The sequence below is a fragment of the Chiloscyllium plagiosum genome, unplaced genomic scaffold (assembly GCF_037043375.1).
Source record: "Chiloscyllium plagiosum isolate Xiang-an unplaced genomic scaffold, Cpla_swu_hap1 HiC_scaffold_14, whole genome shotgun sequence".
Classification (NCBI taxonomy): Eukaryota; Metazoa; Chordata; class Chondrichthyes; order Orectolobiformes; family Hemiscylliidae; genus Chiloscyllium; species Chiloscyllium plagiosum.
The window spans coordinates 31,699,747-31,714,955 of record NW_028270152.1 but is presented as its reverse complement, the minus strand read 5'-3'; the positions used below and the strand labels follow the sequence as shown (position 1 = coordinate 31,714,955).

The 15,209-nt window shown below is 38.0% G+C and overlaps 1 protein-coding gene across 1 annotated transcript in view; it reads left to right on the top strand.

The window, feature by feature from the left end:
• The window catches only part of nup210 (nucleoporin 210), a 111,893-nt gene that overhangs the window by 46,774 nt on the left and 49,910 nt on the right, over positions 1-15,209 (top strand). Inside the window, exons 11-19 of the mRNA XM_043707992.2 lie at positions 1,437-1,574; positions 3,150-3,305; positions 4,815-5,013; positions 10,824-10,969; positions 12,243-12,464; positions 13,702-13,875; positions 14,453-14,645; positions 14,751-14,857; positions 15,033-15,137. Coding sequence (XP_043563927.2) covers positions 1,437-1,574; positions 3,150-3,305; positions 4,815-5,013; positions 10,824-10,969; positions 12,243-12,464; positions 13,702-13,875; positions 14,453-14,645; positions 14,751-14,857; positions 15,033-15,137 — 1,440 coding nt within the window. The remainder of the gene's footprint in view (positions 1-1,436; positions 1,575-3,149; positions 3,306-4,814; positions 5,014-10,823; positions 10,970-12,242; positions 12,465-13,701; positions 13,876-14,452; positions 14,646-14,750; positions 14,858-15,032; positions 15,138-15,209) is intronic.

The window sequence follows — 15,209 nt, the reverse complement described above, 5'->3', positions numbered from 1 at the left end:
AAAGCTCAGCAGGTCTGACAGCATCTGTGCAGAGAAATCAAAGTTAATGTTTTGGGTCAGGTGACCCTTCCTCAGAGCTGTGGGTGGCTAGGAAAATGTTGGCTTATATGCAGAAGATAGGGTTGGGGGGGGGGAGAGGAATGTGGTAAAGGGTAAACGCACAGTTCACTTACCCCTCCTTTCGAAAACCCCAAAGAGGACTGCCCAGGAAGATGCATTATTTCTGTCTTCTCATGCCCCACAGAACTCATCCCTTTCTACCTTGACTCCAACTCTGTCTTTTCTCTCCTGATTCAGTCCTTGCCCACATATGTCCACGATTTCTTGAATGGTTTATGCCATTTTTTTGCAATTTCCAGTTTGCAGTCTCCAGCCACCACCTCTTTACCATGGACATACAATCCCTTTAAATGTTCATCCCCCACCAGGATGGTGATAGGGCTCTCTGCTTCTTCCTGGAGCAAAGGCCTGAACTATCCCCACCCATCACCACCCTCCACCGCTTGGTAAAGCTCGTCCTCATCCTCAACAACTTCTTCTCTTTTAACTCATTTTCTTCAGGTCAGAAGAGTGGCCATGGGTGCACACATGGGCCCTGTTATGCCTGTCCCTTAAGGGAATACATGGAACATTCCTTGTTTCAGTCCTATTCTGGCCCCCACCTACAATTATTTCTTTTATAGATTTGGGATATCTGTGTTGCTTTCTTCTCCAGTTCAGAATTGGAAAAGATTTTATTGATTTTTTTTCTTTTTTTTTCTCTAATTTCCACCCTGCCCTCACTTTCTCCTAAGTCTCCTTCTGACTCCTCCTTACCCTTTCTCAACATATCTGTTTCCATTTCTGGGGATAGACTGGCCACTAATATCCACTATAAGTACTCTGACTCCCACAGCTACCTGGACTATACTTCCTTGCACCTTGCTTCCTGTAAAGTCTCCATTCCATTCTCCCAGTTTCTCCATCGCAGTTGAATGTATTCTGATGAGGCCAGCTTTGACAAGCGAGCCTACAAAATATCCGCCTTCTTCCTCAACTGAGGATTCCCCAGAACCATTGGCGACAGGGCTGTCACCTGGGTCCAACCCATCTCCCAAACTTACATCCTCGCCCCCTCTCTTTCCTCCTGCAACAGCAATGGGGTTCCTCTTGTCCTTAGGAGAAAGTGAGGACTGCAGATGCTGACGATCCGAGCTGAAAATGTGTTGCTGGAAAAGCGCAGCAGGTCAGGCAGCATCCAAGGAGCATTTGTTAAAGTGATGTGGTAAACTACAATACACTATGGTGGTTTTTTGGTTTCATTCATTAAATAAATTTTAAAAATACTTTACATCTGTTTCTTTACTTGCCCTTCTCTCTGAAATTGCTTTTACTGTTATTTCAAGATTGTTCATAATTATGCTAAGATATATTCAATGTTTTATTTTAATTTTTAGGACGGAATAACATATTCCCTGCCTGTCCCTGTGCAGAACCAACAGGAAGTCGAAATTTATAATCCAATAGTCCTCACACCAAGTATTTTGACATTCCCTTGGCAGCAGATGGCTGGAACTTATCAGTATGCAATAAAGGTGCATTTTATACTGTTAACGTAATGTATTTTTTGATATTCATTGCATGCAGAATAATTCTCAATGAAAGAAAGTCCCATGCTACAGGTAGAAATCAATTGAGTTTATTTTGTTCCTTGCAAAATGAAACTGTTTTTGTTTAACATAGCTTGCTTTTGGAAACCTAACCACCTGAAATGTCTGCATTAATTCTGAGGTAGTAAATAGAATTGCCAAAGCATGCTCATCATTGTTCATTTTCCCAAGATATTTCAGGACATCATGGGCATTAAATGTAAGGTCAAACTGATGTGCTTTGAACAGCAGAAATAGCTGGTATTTAAGTACACCTCTTCAGAGCTTCATTTAAATGGCATGGGCATGTAGTACAGATGCATAATAGTAACCTCTCTAAGACATAATGTATTCACTATCTAAACTTGGATACAGGTTCCAAGGTTAGCCAAGATTAAGGTTAAAGGATTCGGTGAAAGTAAAGCTCACGAAATGTGGCATGTCCATCACACTAAGAAATCAATGGCACGAGCAAGACAACCTGGAGAACAATCTCTAAGTGGAATTGTTTCCCTTGAGCAGCTAGGACAAAGGCAAATTAGAATAAAGATCAGGTGAAAATAATAGACAATTCAACCTTCCTATACAGTGGGATACCATGCTGCTGGGTTCCACCACCATGTTAGAACACAACTGAGGGCTATACAATGTAGAGTACATTAACTTAATAAAGGTATCTGTGTATTTAAGGCTTTTTTTGATTGGCTTTGGTAAAAGACAGTGGAACTTAACTTTCTCAGAAGACTCTCATGTTAGTTATTTATTGTTTAATTGTGCACTTGTTTTGGACTTTGCCCTTCTGTAGATTCCATTGTGAGATGTGACTGGTCTAGTTGGGTTTCTGGTCCATGGTGAGCCAAGGATGTTATTAGGGGAGTCTTATGACCATGCCATTTAATTTCTGGGAAAAGCAGAGAGATGCCCTAAACTTGGAGGTGATCATTGTCTGAGACTTATTGCAAATCCCATTTTCCATTCATTCGCCCAAATGTGGATGTTGTCCAGACCTTGCTGATGAAAGTTTGAACTACTTCATTCTGAATGAGGCTGAACACTGCAATTATGGACGAACATTCGAACTTCTGTTCTCACCATATGGTGAAGAAAGATCACTGAAGCAACTGAAAGTAGTTTTGGCCTAGCAGACTGTCTGTCTGATGAATTCTATTGAAATGATTAGCCTCCAACAATTATAACCATTTGCTTTATCAGGCATCTGGCACTGGAGAGTTTCACCATGATCCCAATTGATTTAAATTTTACAGAACACCTTTTGTGCTGTAGTTGATTGAATCCCTTTGAAGGGCACTCCAGGATTTAGCTCTTCTTTGTGTGTTTGGGGCAAGACTAGAATGTCCTGATGACTTTGTTCAAACAAAATAGTGAATATGTAATGCAGCATTCCAAAAGTTCTTGCAAAGTATTCAGTATACAATTCAGGACATAATAAGATGAGATTCTTCTGAACATTATTACTGTTACAGTATATCTTAATTACATTATATATTTATTTCTGCACAGGCAAAAGGTGGAAGTGGAAATTTTACCTGGTCATCATCAAACCAGGCTGTGGCAACAGTGACAGTTAAAGGGATTATGACAACTGGAAGTGATATTGGATTAAGTGTAATACAAGCACATGATGTTCAAAATCCATTGCACTATGGACAAATGATGGTAGAATGTTTTTAAAATTTCTAAATCTTTTTGCTTGTGAACTTTTGAGAAATTATGAAATTTAAAATGTTTGTTTTGAGAAAATTACTTTTTGATTTTATAAAATTGAAGCAATACAGTGTTTACTTTTGCTGCAAAAGCAAGTGCCAGTGTAAGTAAATTCTTAATAACATGGGTTTTAATTATGCTCAACTAGAAGTATGACCCTTTCTTTCAAAAGTGCAAAACCTGATTGCCTCAGATTTTCACTGATATTTGAAACTTTCTACGAACGCTTATTACTTATTAAAGTTTCAATCCATTTTCTCGATCTGCTTCTCTGTATGGTTAGGTTAGGTTACTGTCAGGTTAACTACTCTGAAACTTCCTAGTTCAAACTTCATCTTAATAAAGCTTCTCCAGTTTGTTTGAGTAAAGTGATGCACAATGTTTTCACAGCCCCAGCACTATTTTAGAGGAAGCAATGTTAATTTTATTTATTTTAGTGTAGACTGGCAATAAAAGTCTGAACTAATGGGTATGTAATGAACTGATAACAAGATATGTGCCTTTAATAATGAAGGAATTTTTTGCACTTCAATTTTCTAAAAGCCTCCTCTACTGTGGGGTAATAAGTAGGTATTTATGTTGAGATGTACTGCACATTGTTCTGTAAAAATACTTTATGGTGTAAGATTTTGCCCAGGCTTGCACAGACCCTTTTCACAAAAAAAGTAAAACCTTACATCAAGTTTTTCATCACCTTGAACTGTTTCTTTACATAAAACTCAGTTCAAAGTATTGCGAAATTAATTTGTTGTCTTGGTTCTCATTGTTTAATCAAATTTTCCTGGATAAATGTAATCAGACTATTAGAAATTTTATCACATTGCCAAGTTAGGTTGATTGTTTGTTTGGGTCCTCCTGCAAAATGGCTTTCTTCTAAATGACGAAAGTATGCAACTTCATCAAACCACCGGCCTGAACGTTGTGATGAATAACAATTGAAACGTACAAAAATTAGGAGGTTTGCTCTGGTTAGTACATGATTTGACACTTATTTTAGATCAGGTATCAGACTTTTGTTTGATCAAAGTGCGAGTGGCACCAAAATAAGTGATTTCAATAAAATGCAAACTGAATATTTGTGTGAAAATAATGATCACCAGTTTTGTTTTATTGATGTGTAAAATTAAATTTTCATTACATCAAATAATCCATGTTGAGTCAGAAGGAATTGAGTCCAATTCACACTTGTCTTGTTAAGAGTACGTATTGAGGAAGTATTATATTGGATATATCATCTTTGGGCTGTGATATTTAAACAGAAATTGTCTGCTTGCTTGGTGACTGTATAAAAGTCTATGGCACTATTCAGATATGAGCTGAGTTCCAGATAAGTATTTAATCCAATTCTGTATTTTTTTTTAAAAAGTTCAGTGTTTTAATGGCTAATAACTTTGATAGATTTTAGTTGTGATGTTTTTGATTTCAGTTTTTAATGCAGTTTTAATGCTGTTTCTCTTTGAGGTTTATGTAATTGAGCCAATCCAGATGGAGTTTATACCTTGCCAAGTAGAAGCTCGCGTTGGGCAAATATTGGATTTACCACTCAAAATTTATGGTCTTATGAATGAGGAGACAGAAGAAAAAGTTATGTTAACTGACTGCTCCCATTTTGATCTTGTGGTGGAAATTGAGAATCATGGTATTTTCAAAACTGTAGAAGGTAATGAGAAGCATTGCTCTAATAATGTTAAAATAATGAAATATATTTTTCAGGCAACTTAACAACAAATCTTCAACACAGTTGGGGATTAGGCTTGAAATACTTCACAGCAATGATATCTTTTATGTAGCACTCTCAATATAGAATGTTTCAAGACACTTCAGAGACACTTTGTGATAAAATATGACAACAAACTACATAAAATGTTAAGTCAGCTGACCAAAAGCTTGATTCAAGAGGTTGGCTCATGATTTCATGGTTTAAGGCCGAGGCAACTGAAGGTGTGCATATCAGTGATAGAGCAGTTGAGACCTTAGAGGCCAGAATTAAATGAACACCGGGATCTGTAAAGGTGGAAATGATTTCAGAATTGGGAAAGGGTGTGGATTTTAAAACAAGGGTGAGAACTTTCTTGACTGAGTGCCAATGTAATTCAGTCATCATAGGTGATAGAGGATTTGGCAAGAGTTAAGACACGGGTTGCAGAGTTATGGGTGATTGCAAGTGTTTATTGCATGAAATATGGGAGGCTGGCCATGGCTTCATTGATTAGGTTTAGAGGTAATGTAGGCATGGTAGAATATTTCGGCAGGTGAGTTGGTGATCTCAGACTGTTGCATGAGATAGGAATGGCATTAGAAGCAAAAAAGCATTTGGGAAAGGCACTGAAAGAAATGGCTTCAATCTTTCTAATGTTCAATTGGAGGGGTTTTTGCTCATCATATTCTATGTTGCATGACATGTAAACAGTGTATTAATTTAAAAATAAACAAGTTGAGAGATCATGATGAGGTAGGCTGGATATCATAACTGAAATGAAAGCTGTGCTTTCTTATATTAACAAGGCAGAATGTAGATGAGGAATATAATGTGTTGAGGGATACTGAGGCTAACGTGTTGAAAATGGAAGAGAGCTATTTCAGGTGATTTATATAGCCGCAGTTAGATGAGAGTGGAACAAGGTGAAAGCAATCTCATCGAGCTCCAAGGAGTGGTTTGCAGGAGGATGTCACAGTCAACCATATATTGAAGGCTGCAGACAAGTTGGATTGGTCCAGAAGTTGGTAAGGTGATCTTTGTTTTAGTGATAAAGTAATGCATGAATTCCTTGCACATGTTGTGTGGGTAGGTATTAAGATAATTTGCAGTAGAAAGATAAACCAGGGTTTTCTTTGCACTCAAAGTGGATTGGAAATTTTAAGCAGTTTTTGTAGATAAGAGGTGGTTTCAGTCATATTTCTATGTGGTCCAGCCAGATCTAGTTGTGAGTGGCTGAAAGTGTTGCCTCCCACATCCATTAAGCTTGTGATTCTTAGATAAGACCTTAAGGCATAGAGACAGGAGTAGGCCTTTTGGCCAATTGGGTCTGCTGTGCCATTCAATACGATTCCACTTTCCTTGCATCCACTTTCCTATCCATTCCACTGTAACCCTTGATTCCTCTAATAATCAAAACTCAATCATCTCAGCTTTACACAAGGATTCTGCCACATAGCTCCCTGTGGAAGGAGTTCCAAACATATTTAGTCCTCTGAGAGAAGAAATTCCTCCTTATCTTGATCTTAAATTGCTTCATTCTGAGGCTATGCCCTCTGATCTGAGACACTCCCATGAGGGGAAGCATCCTCCCAGCACTTGGCGGATCAAGCCCTTTAAGAATTTTATATGTCTCAATAAGATCACCTTTCATTCTTCTACATTTCAGTAAATAGAGTTCCAACTTGTTTAGCTTTTGCTCACAAGGCATTCCCTCTATACTGGGAATCATTCTGAACTCCCTCCAATGAAATGATATCTTTCTTTAGATAAGGGGACAAAAATTGCTGAGTGCTCCAGAAGTGGTCTTGTACATTTGTATGGAAACATCCCTACTCTCATACTCCGTTCCCCCTTGAAATAAGGACCACCATTCCATTAGTCTTCCTTTATTACCTGCTGCATATGTGTGCGAGCTTTGTGTTTCATGCATAAGTTTTCCCAAGTCCTTTTTGTATTCCAGCTTTCTGCAGTTTTTTGATATTTAAATAATAATTTCTTTTTTTCCTCCATTCCAAGTGAATAACTTCACATTTTCCCACATTTTATTTGCAGACATTTTGCCCTTTGTTTAACAGATCAATATCTCTCTGTAAGATGGTTCTACATCTTGGATGCAACTACCCTTTCCACCTGTTTTAGTGTTGTCTGCAAATTTGGCTACAGTTGATTTGCATCCTCCTTCCAGGTCACTGATGTATATTGCAAACCGTTAACCCAGAACTGATCCTCTGTGGAACCCACTGGCTACAGCTCGCTAACCTAAACAGAACCACTTGTTCCCCTGTCACATTAACTAGTTCTCTATCCATGCCAGTATAAAACCTCCAACAGCATGCACCCTAATGCCTTAACCTTTTGTGAGGTGCCTTGTATACCTTCTGAAAATCCACTGCAACACTCTCTACCCACACTTTTCCAACAATAGGTCTGCTATTGGGCCTGCTTTTTGCTGCTGTCCACTTTTTGAATAGGGATATCACATTTGGCAGCTTTTAATCCTCATTTTTCCAAAAACGTTCTTGGATTGTGAAGAAATTACAACCAGTGCCTCAGCTAGCTCTGTAACTATTTCTTTTAGGATCATAATGCAAGCCATCGAGGCTAAGGAGTCTGGGGTGAGGGGCATAGCTGGGGAGTAACCAAGCTGAGAATGTGTAATGGCTTTACATTATATTACATTACAGTGTGGAAACAGGCCCTTCGGGCCAACAAGTCCACACTGACCCGCCGAAGCGCAACCCACCCATGCCCCTACATTTACCCCTTACCTAACACTAGGGCAATTTAGCATGGCCAATTCACCTGACCTGCACATCTTTGGACTGTGGGAGGAAACCGGAGCACCCGGAGGAAACCCACGCAGACACAGGGAGAACGTGTAAACTCCACACAGTCAGTCGCCTGAGGCGGGAATTGAACCCGGGTCTCAGGCGCTGTGAGGCAGCAGTGCTAACCACTGTGCCACCGTGCCGCCCTATTGTGCCACCGTGCCGCTTTATTAGGGACTAGCCGCTTTATTAGGGACTAGCGCATCAAACATTGAGATGAGGTTGCACTTGAGTAAATCAATAGCCACACAAATGTTATGATGATTGAAAAGTCAAATAATGGTTGGCCGGAAGTGTAGTACATGCATAGGAGTATAAGCAGGAAGTAAGCCTTTCAACCCCTCGAGCCTGCTCTACCATTCAACAAATTCATAGCTGATCTAGTTGCAGGGAGGTAGCAATGTTGTGATAATAGTAACTAGCTCCTTGAAAGTGGAGTCGCAGGTAGATAGGATAGTGAAGAAGGCGTTTGGTATGCTTTCCTTTCTTGGTCAGCATATTGAGTACAGGAGTTGGGAGGTCATGTTGCGGCTGTACAGGATATTGTTTAGGCCACTGTTGGAGTATTGCATGCAATTCTGGTCTCCTTCCGATCGGAAGGATGTTGTGAAACTTGAAAGGGTTCAGAAAAGCTGTTTTCCCTGAGGCATCAGAGGCTGAGGGGTGGACCTTAGAGGTTTATAAAATCATGAGGGGCATGGGTAGGGTAAATAGACAAGATCTTTTTCTTAGGGTGGTGGAGTCCAGAACTAGAGGGCATAGGTTTAGGGTGAGAGGGAAAAGATATAAAAGAGACCGAAGGGGCGACGTTTTCACGCAAAGTGTGTGTGTGTGTGTATAATGAGCTGCCAGAGGAAGTGGTGGAGGCTAGTACATTTGCAACACTTAAATGCCATCTGGCTGGGTATATGAATAGAAGGGTTTGGATGGATATGGGGCGGGTGCTGGCAGGTGGGACTAGATTGGGTTGGGATATCTGGTTGACATGAAATTGGACCGAACAGTGTGCCGTGCTGTACATAACTATGACTCTAGACGAGTAAAATTAGTCCTAGGCTAATGTTATGGAAACGTGGATTCAAATCCTACCATGGTAAATGGTGAAACTTGTATTTGGTAAAAATCTTGAATAAAACATGAACCTAATCGTGACTATGTAATTTTTATCAGTTGTAAAAGTCACTAATGTTCTTTAGGGAAGGAAATTTGTCATCCTTATCTGGTCTAATGTATATGTGACTCGAAATCCACAGCAATGTAGTTAATTCTTAACTGCCTTCTGGAGGTAAATGCCAAAAAGGCCAGATCTGATGAGCGAGTGTTTAAAAACAAGCAAGTGTTGCAAGCACTTAGGAAGGCAAATGGTATATTGCCCTTCATTGCAAGAATTTTAAATATCTGAGCCTTGAAGGCACACAAAATTCACAGTCACCACATCAGCCCAAATGTATTACAGAGGTTCACAACTCTTCGAAAGAAGCTTATCATTCAGTCCAATCTTAATCTCACATTGTTTAATTTTGTGTCCCCAATACAATTTACAAAACTGGAAAAGTTAATCAGTAGGGGCATTAATGTAGCCTTTTACTTATTTTGTAACAGGCTGCACAAAATGTAATTTCTGCTTCTATTGTTCTTTTGATCATCTGGAATGATGTGTAATTGTGAGGCCTAGACTGAAGCAAATTAAATTGTATATTTGTATCTCTGGAAATCAGCAGACAAAAGGGATATAGTTTCTTTAATGTTTGCCCTGAGAAGTAAGTAACCCCAAGATCCTTGCTGCTTTTGGAGCAGCAGATGTTCATCAACTTAGGAATCATTCTTGTCAATGTCATCTCGATCTTTTGTTATTATTATAGAACTCAGTATTGTAGTAGAAAACTTGAACTCTGAATGCAAGTTTCTTTTTGGGATTAGTTTTAAATGACGTTGCTTTTCTTAATGGCAAAGTAAAATGCCATATAATGACAACATGTCTTCAAATGAAAGCTGTTTTGTTGAGTGTAAGGAAGTTTAGTTAGCAGGCAATTGAGCCTGGCAAGGCAGAAAGGTCCTAGCTTCAATTTATAGTCACCACAAAGTAGCTGATTTCAACCAATATGAAGGAACAGTTGACCTACTCGTTCCTTGGGTTTGACGTCAGTTATGCCCTTTTTTTCTTTCTCTAATCAACAATCTCATTGAAATAGCTCATTGAGAAACCCTAAAAAAAAAAACCCAAAGACTTTTGGTTTGGGTAAAATGCTTGGTATCTATAAATTCATATGCTACCAGAGAGCTTTAGGATTTCAGTGTGGAGGAGAAAATATTGATTTCGGTCATCAGGAGGGGATGATGCATTTTTAAAGACAGTGCACATAAAGCTTCTTTACCTTTGTTGGTTAATACCAATTAAATGTAATTTTTGAAACATGCATCATAAAGTTCATAGGTAAATTTGTGAAGCAGCATTACTGATGTAGAATATAGTGTATGTTTTTGATTAACTCCTGCTATTAATGTCCAGTAAATTGAGTCTTTGGGCTCATTTCAGTTTAGTTTGTGCATACCTGTTTAACCAAGATGGATGTGTATATTTATAATGACTCATTTTCAATCAGGACAAATCTATCTGCTTTATACAGTTTCGCATTGTAGGAAATTTATGGCTGGATAGAAAATTCTCATTAAAAGTTTTCTACTGTTTAAATGATGACATCATCTATCATGAAGTGACGTATGTATCTCCATGGAGCAAATAAGTTTGAATATTCCTATGTTCTTAAATGGGAAGAGTTTACTTGGGATCAAAAGAAAATGTGTTCTGTTTGTTCGACACTCAAAGCCATATAATAATACAAATTATTAGATGTAGTATTATTTTACAGCATCTCACAAGGTTGAATGGCTACATTTATGATTTTTGTAAAGGCTATGTTTATTAAATTTGTTTGTTACCAGGGAGACTGGAGCCAGGCCCCAAACACTGCAGTGGAATAAGAGTTCAAGCTGAGACTCAGGGTTACACAACTCTTGTGGTTAGCTACAGTCATGGTCATGTGTACCTTACAACTTCCATCACTATTGTTGCATATGTGCCTCTCAAAGTAAGTATTAATAATAAAAAGTTTATTTATGGCTGTGCATTGCCCCCTCAACTGTCTCTGTTCTGTAAAAATCATCGTAACCTTCTGTCTCTCCACAGTTGCTATTTTGATGTTGCTATTTGTGTAAATTTACACATCTTGCTTTTGTTTATCAAGTTGTAATATTCCCCCAAGGTGCGAGGAAAACTGTCATCCAGTCAAAAAGGAGTTGAGAGAGGGAGAGAGAAGTTTAAAAATGAAAAGCTTTATTTTTAAGCAGGATTGTGACAACAAAGAAGGAAGAATTAGTGCAATTGAGGCTGCAGGGGGAGTTCTGAAGTATAGCATTGCAAGGTTCAGGACACTGTTGCCAACAACAGGTTCATCAGACACTAGTCAGGGACACTAAGTTAAGGTTAAGGTTCTCGAGGTGGAGCAAATTAGAGTTGGGAGTAAGGTGAAGCCATGGAAAGTTTAAAATTAAACCACACATTTCAAAACCTTAAGGAATTGTAAGCTAAAGTAGCACAGAGACAAAGGGCAAGTTGGTATTGGCATGAAATGGATTGTAAGTTGCAGAGGTAGATGATGGAGAATGAGAACCGATGGAGAGTGTAATATTAATTGTTTCTGGAAGTGACCAAGTTGAAGTTTTTTTTCCCGGGGCAGATGGGCTGTAGTGAGGAGGGGTGTAATCACTGTTGGAGAATTGGAAGTGGGCAGCCTTAAGTAAGGATCAGGGTATGGAGTTAGATACCTCGTTTGTCAATAACCAAGATTCTGAACAGTCTAATGAGTCTGAAATGATGCTTACAATGGGGGTTGATGGTCATACGGAAATTTTGCAGTTTCCATAATTGTGGAGTTTTCAAGGGGCTCTCTAATCCATCTTAAATTAAGAATATCATGAAAAATCATCACCTGCAATGTTGTGAAATGCTTTGGAAAACTCTTTGTATCAACATGTCTTTTATGTAGCACTTCTGTCGTGGAAGATAAGTTTGACTGACCTTTGTTAATTATATTGTACTTGCCATATTTAGAAGTTACCTCTGCCAGATTTTGCAAAAAAAACCAAATTAATGCTCATTGTGTAATTATATGAATATACAAATGACTTGTATTTCTGCATGGCTTCCATTAGCTGCCATTCATAAAATAAAAATGCATTAAAATAAAATTACAGCACAAAAACTTAATTTGCATTCACCTTACTAATTTTCAGAAAATCTGAGTTTGAAGTAGTGATAACTCATAACATCTTTTATCTGTCTATTTTTTACAAAAATTTCAGGCTGTTGATCCAGTATCTGTTGCCTTGGTAACTTTGGGATCCTCGAAGGATATGCTATTTGAAGGAGGTCCCATGCCCTGGGTCTTGGAGCCCTCAAAGTTCTTTAGAGATCTTACAGCTGAAAATGAAGGAAGTATTATTCTTCACCTGGTTAGCTCCCCAGCATTTAGAAATCAACCTAAGCACGTAGTGAGAGCTACCTGTACAGCACTGGGAGAACAGGTAAGAAACAACCTTTCTCTGTATCTTGTATTACAAGACTAAGAAGCTTTACAGCAGTTTCCTCTGTACATGCTTAAAATTGTACAATAATATGTTGACTGTATCAATTTTTTTTGCACTTATTTTTTGAGGGAATGCCCTACAACATTTAGAATCCTCACTAGTACAAAGGACATTCCTCGGGATTCTTCAGGGTACTGTCCTAACACAGCATACAGATTTGGACTTATGAGTGGCAAGTAACATTGCAGTGCATTTGTGTGTTGGGGATTACGACCTTCCACAGAAAACAATATACAACTCATGGCAATTACAATTAATAAAACTTCACCAGAAATGTAACTGAACCAAAACATGCTCTGGGTGCAAAAACACATCAGTTGCTGGGAATTCTGTAGTGCATTAATCTCCTTCCTTATTCCAATGTCTGTCCACTATCTTCAAGGTACAATTGGGAGAATAATAGACATTTTTCTACTTGCTTAAATGAGAGCAGCTCAACACAGCCCAAAGATCAGCAAAAGGACAGATACCCTGTCTGCAAGCTAATAATTCATTTCCTCTCTCAGTATTAATGCACAGTGAAAGCAATGTATGAAGATGCACTATAGTAACTTGGTAAATGGTCCTTTAACAAAAGCCTTGAAACTTGCAATGTCTGCCATGTAGAAGAACAAGGGAAAGACCATCTTAAGTCATCTTCATAGTGCATAAAGTTGTAGATTTAAGTAAAGTTAGGATGAGATTCTAACGTAGCAAAAGCACCACAGTGGAAAAAATAGGTTGAATTCCCTATTCTGGGAAATCTTATGGAAACCACATGCATATTTCCAAAAAGTGACTGACTTTCATGTCAGAATGTTTTATGATATACACCCTTTTCTCTCTCGTTTGGCTGGGTCAAAACCGTAGAGCTCACTTCCTAGTGGCACAGTGGTTTTAATTGACATACAATCTGATTCAAGAAAACAACTAACTGCTACTTTCTTGAGAACCGTTCAGAGTAAGAATTAAACTACCTTTTTCAGCAATGTTCACATCTCATGACCAAATACAAGAAAAGATCAGCATATATTAAGAATGCTGAGTTTAATATATCTGTGTAATGTCATAATTTTTTGCTATCTTTGATTTAAGAAAATCTATCATTTCCCTCCTGATTTTAAAGAATGTCAGATCCATTAGTTGATGTTTGTCACTCTAAACTATGTATCATGTGTACTCTCTCTTCCGTTAGGTGTTGGCTTTGACAGTGGGGAACAAACCTAGTTTAAAGAATACTTTCCCTGCGGTGGAACCAGCTGTTGTCAAGTTTATTTGTGCTCCCCCATCTAGGCTAACTTTGGCTCCGATATACTTGAATCCTCAACTGGATTTATCATGTCCTTTGCTTCAACAAAATAAACAAGTTGTAAGTCTTAATTTGATGTGCTCTAAAATTGAAAAATGAATGTTTCTATTGCAATATTTTGTTTTGTATTTCTAAAGTGGTTATCATGTTCCAATCAGATATTTTATACACTTGTTTTTTTTCTCTTTTCTTTTAATTCCTGGGATAAGGGGTGTGACTGGCTAAGCTAGAGTTAATTGCCCATCCCTAATTTCTCAAAAGGCAGTTAAGACTCAGCTACACTGCTGAGTGGAGTCGCATGTAGGCCAGGTGAAGGAAGGACGTCAGAGCTCCTTCACTAAGGAATATTAGATTTTTATAATAAACAACTGTGGATCTTTGGTCATTTGAGTCAGCTTTTTCATTTTAAGATATTTTATTGAACTGAAATTTCACCATCCACATGGCAGGATTCAAATGCATGTCCATAGGTTTTGGATTGCTAGTCAAGTCACAATACCATTATGCCACTGCAATTGCTACACATGTCAAGTCAATGCACTTAATAGGACTTTTTCTTTTTATATTGGATCTTTTAATTTCAATTTGTTTGAAAAGAGAATATTCAAAATGTACTGTAATATTTTTTATCTTCTAGGTTCCTGTGTCAAACTATCGTAACCCTGTCCTTGATTTGGAAGCATACGATCAGCAAGGACGTAGATTTGATAACTTTTCCTCCCTTACCATTATTTGGGAATCATCAAAACTTTCCCTAGCCAGCATTGAACTAAGTATGCCAATGCAAATGAATGAAAAAGATCATGGAAATGGACAAAAGAAACAACATGGTATTGACATGATTAAAAGTTTGTTAGTATACCGTATATTGCTTGCTAAATTGCAATAGTTTGTTTACTTGGACAATGCATTTTACTTTAGCTTTTTTAAATCAGGTTTGCAAACTGTGCTGGTTCATCGTCAATCAGGGACTACATCTATCACTGCAACTGCAACAGGCTATCAGCAGGAACATCTGAATGCAGCGAAAGTTAAATCTGTGGTATGTTAACTAGTTGGGGTAAAACAACTCCGTGCTGACTTGAATGACTGAGATTTTTTAATGAGTAGTTTAAACCCTCATACTGTATTGTCATTGTTTACTTATTATCCAGTTAGAAGTTAAAAATTATGACTAATGAGTATTCTAATTTTATTGATGCTTTCTTTTATAATAGTATGAACCATTGATACCTGTATCTGCTACAATTGAGTTGTTGCTTGTGGAAGATGTCAAAGTTATTCCTGACAATATCACCATTTACAACCATCCCAATGTTAAGGTAATGATGTGGGTTTTTTTTTAGATATGTGGTCAAATAAGATTTATTTTCTTTAATTAAGAGCTTTCAATC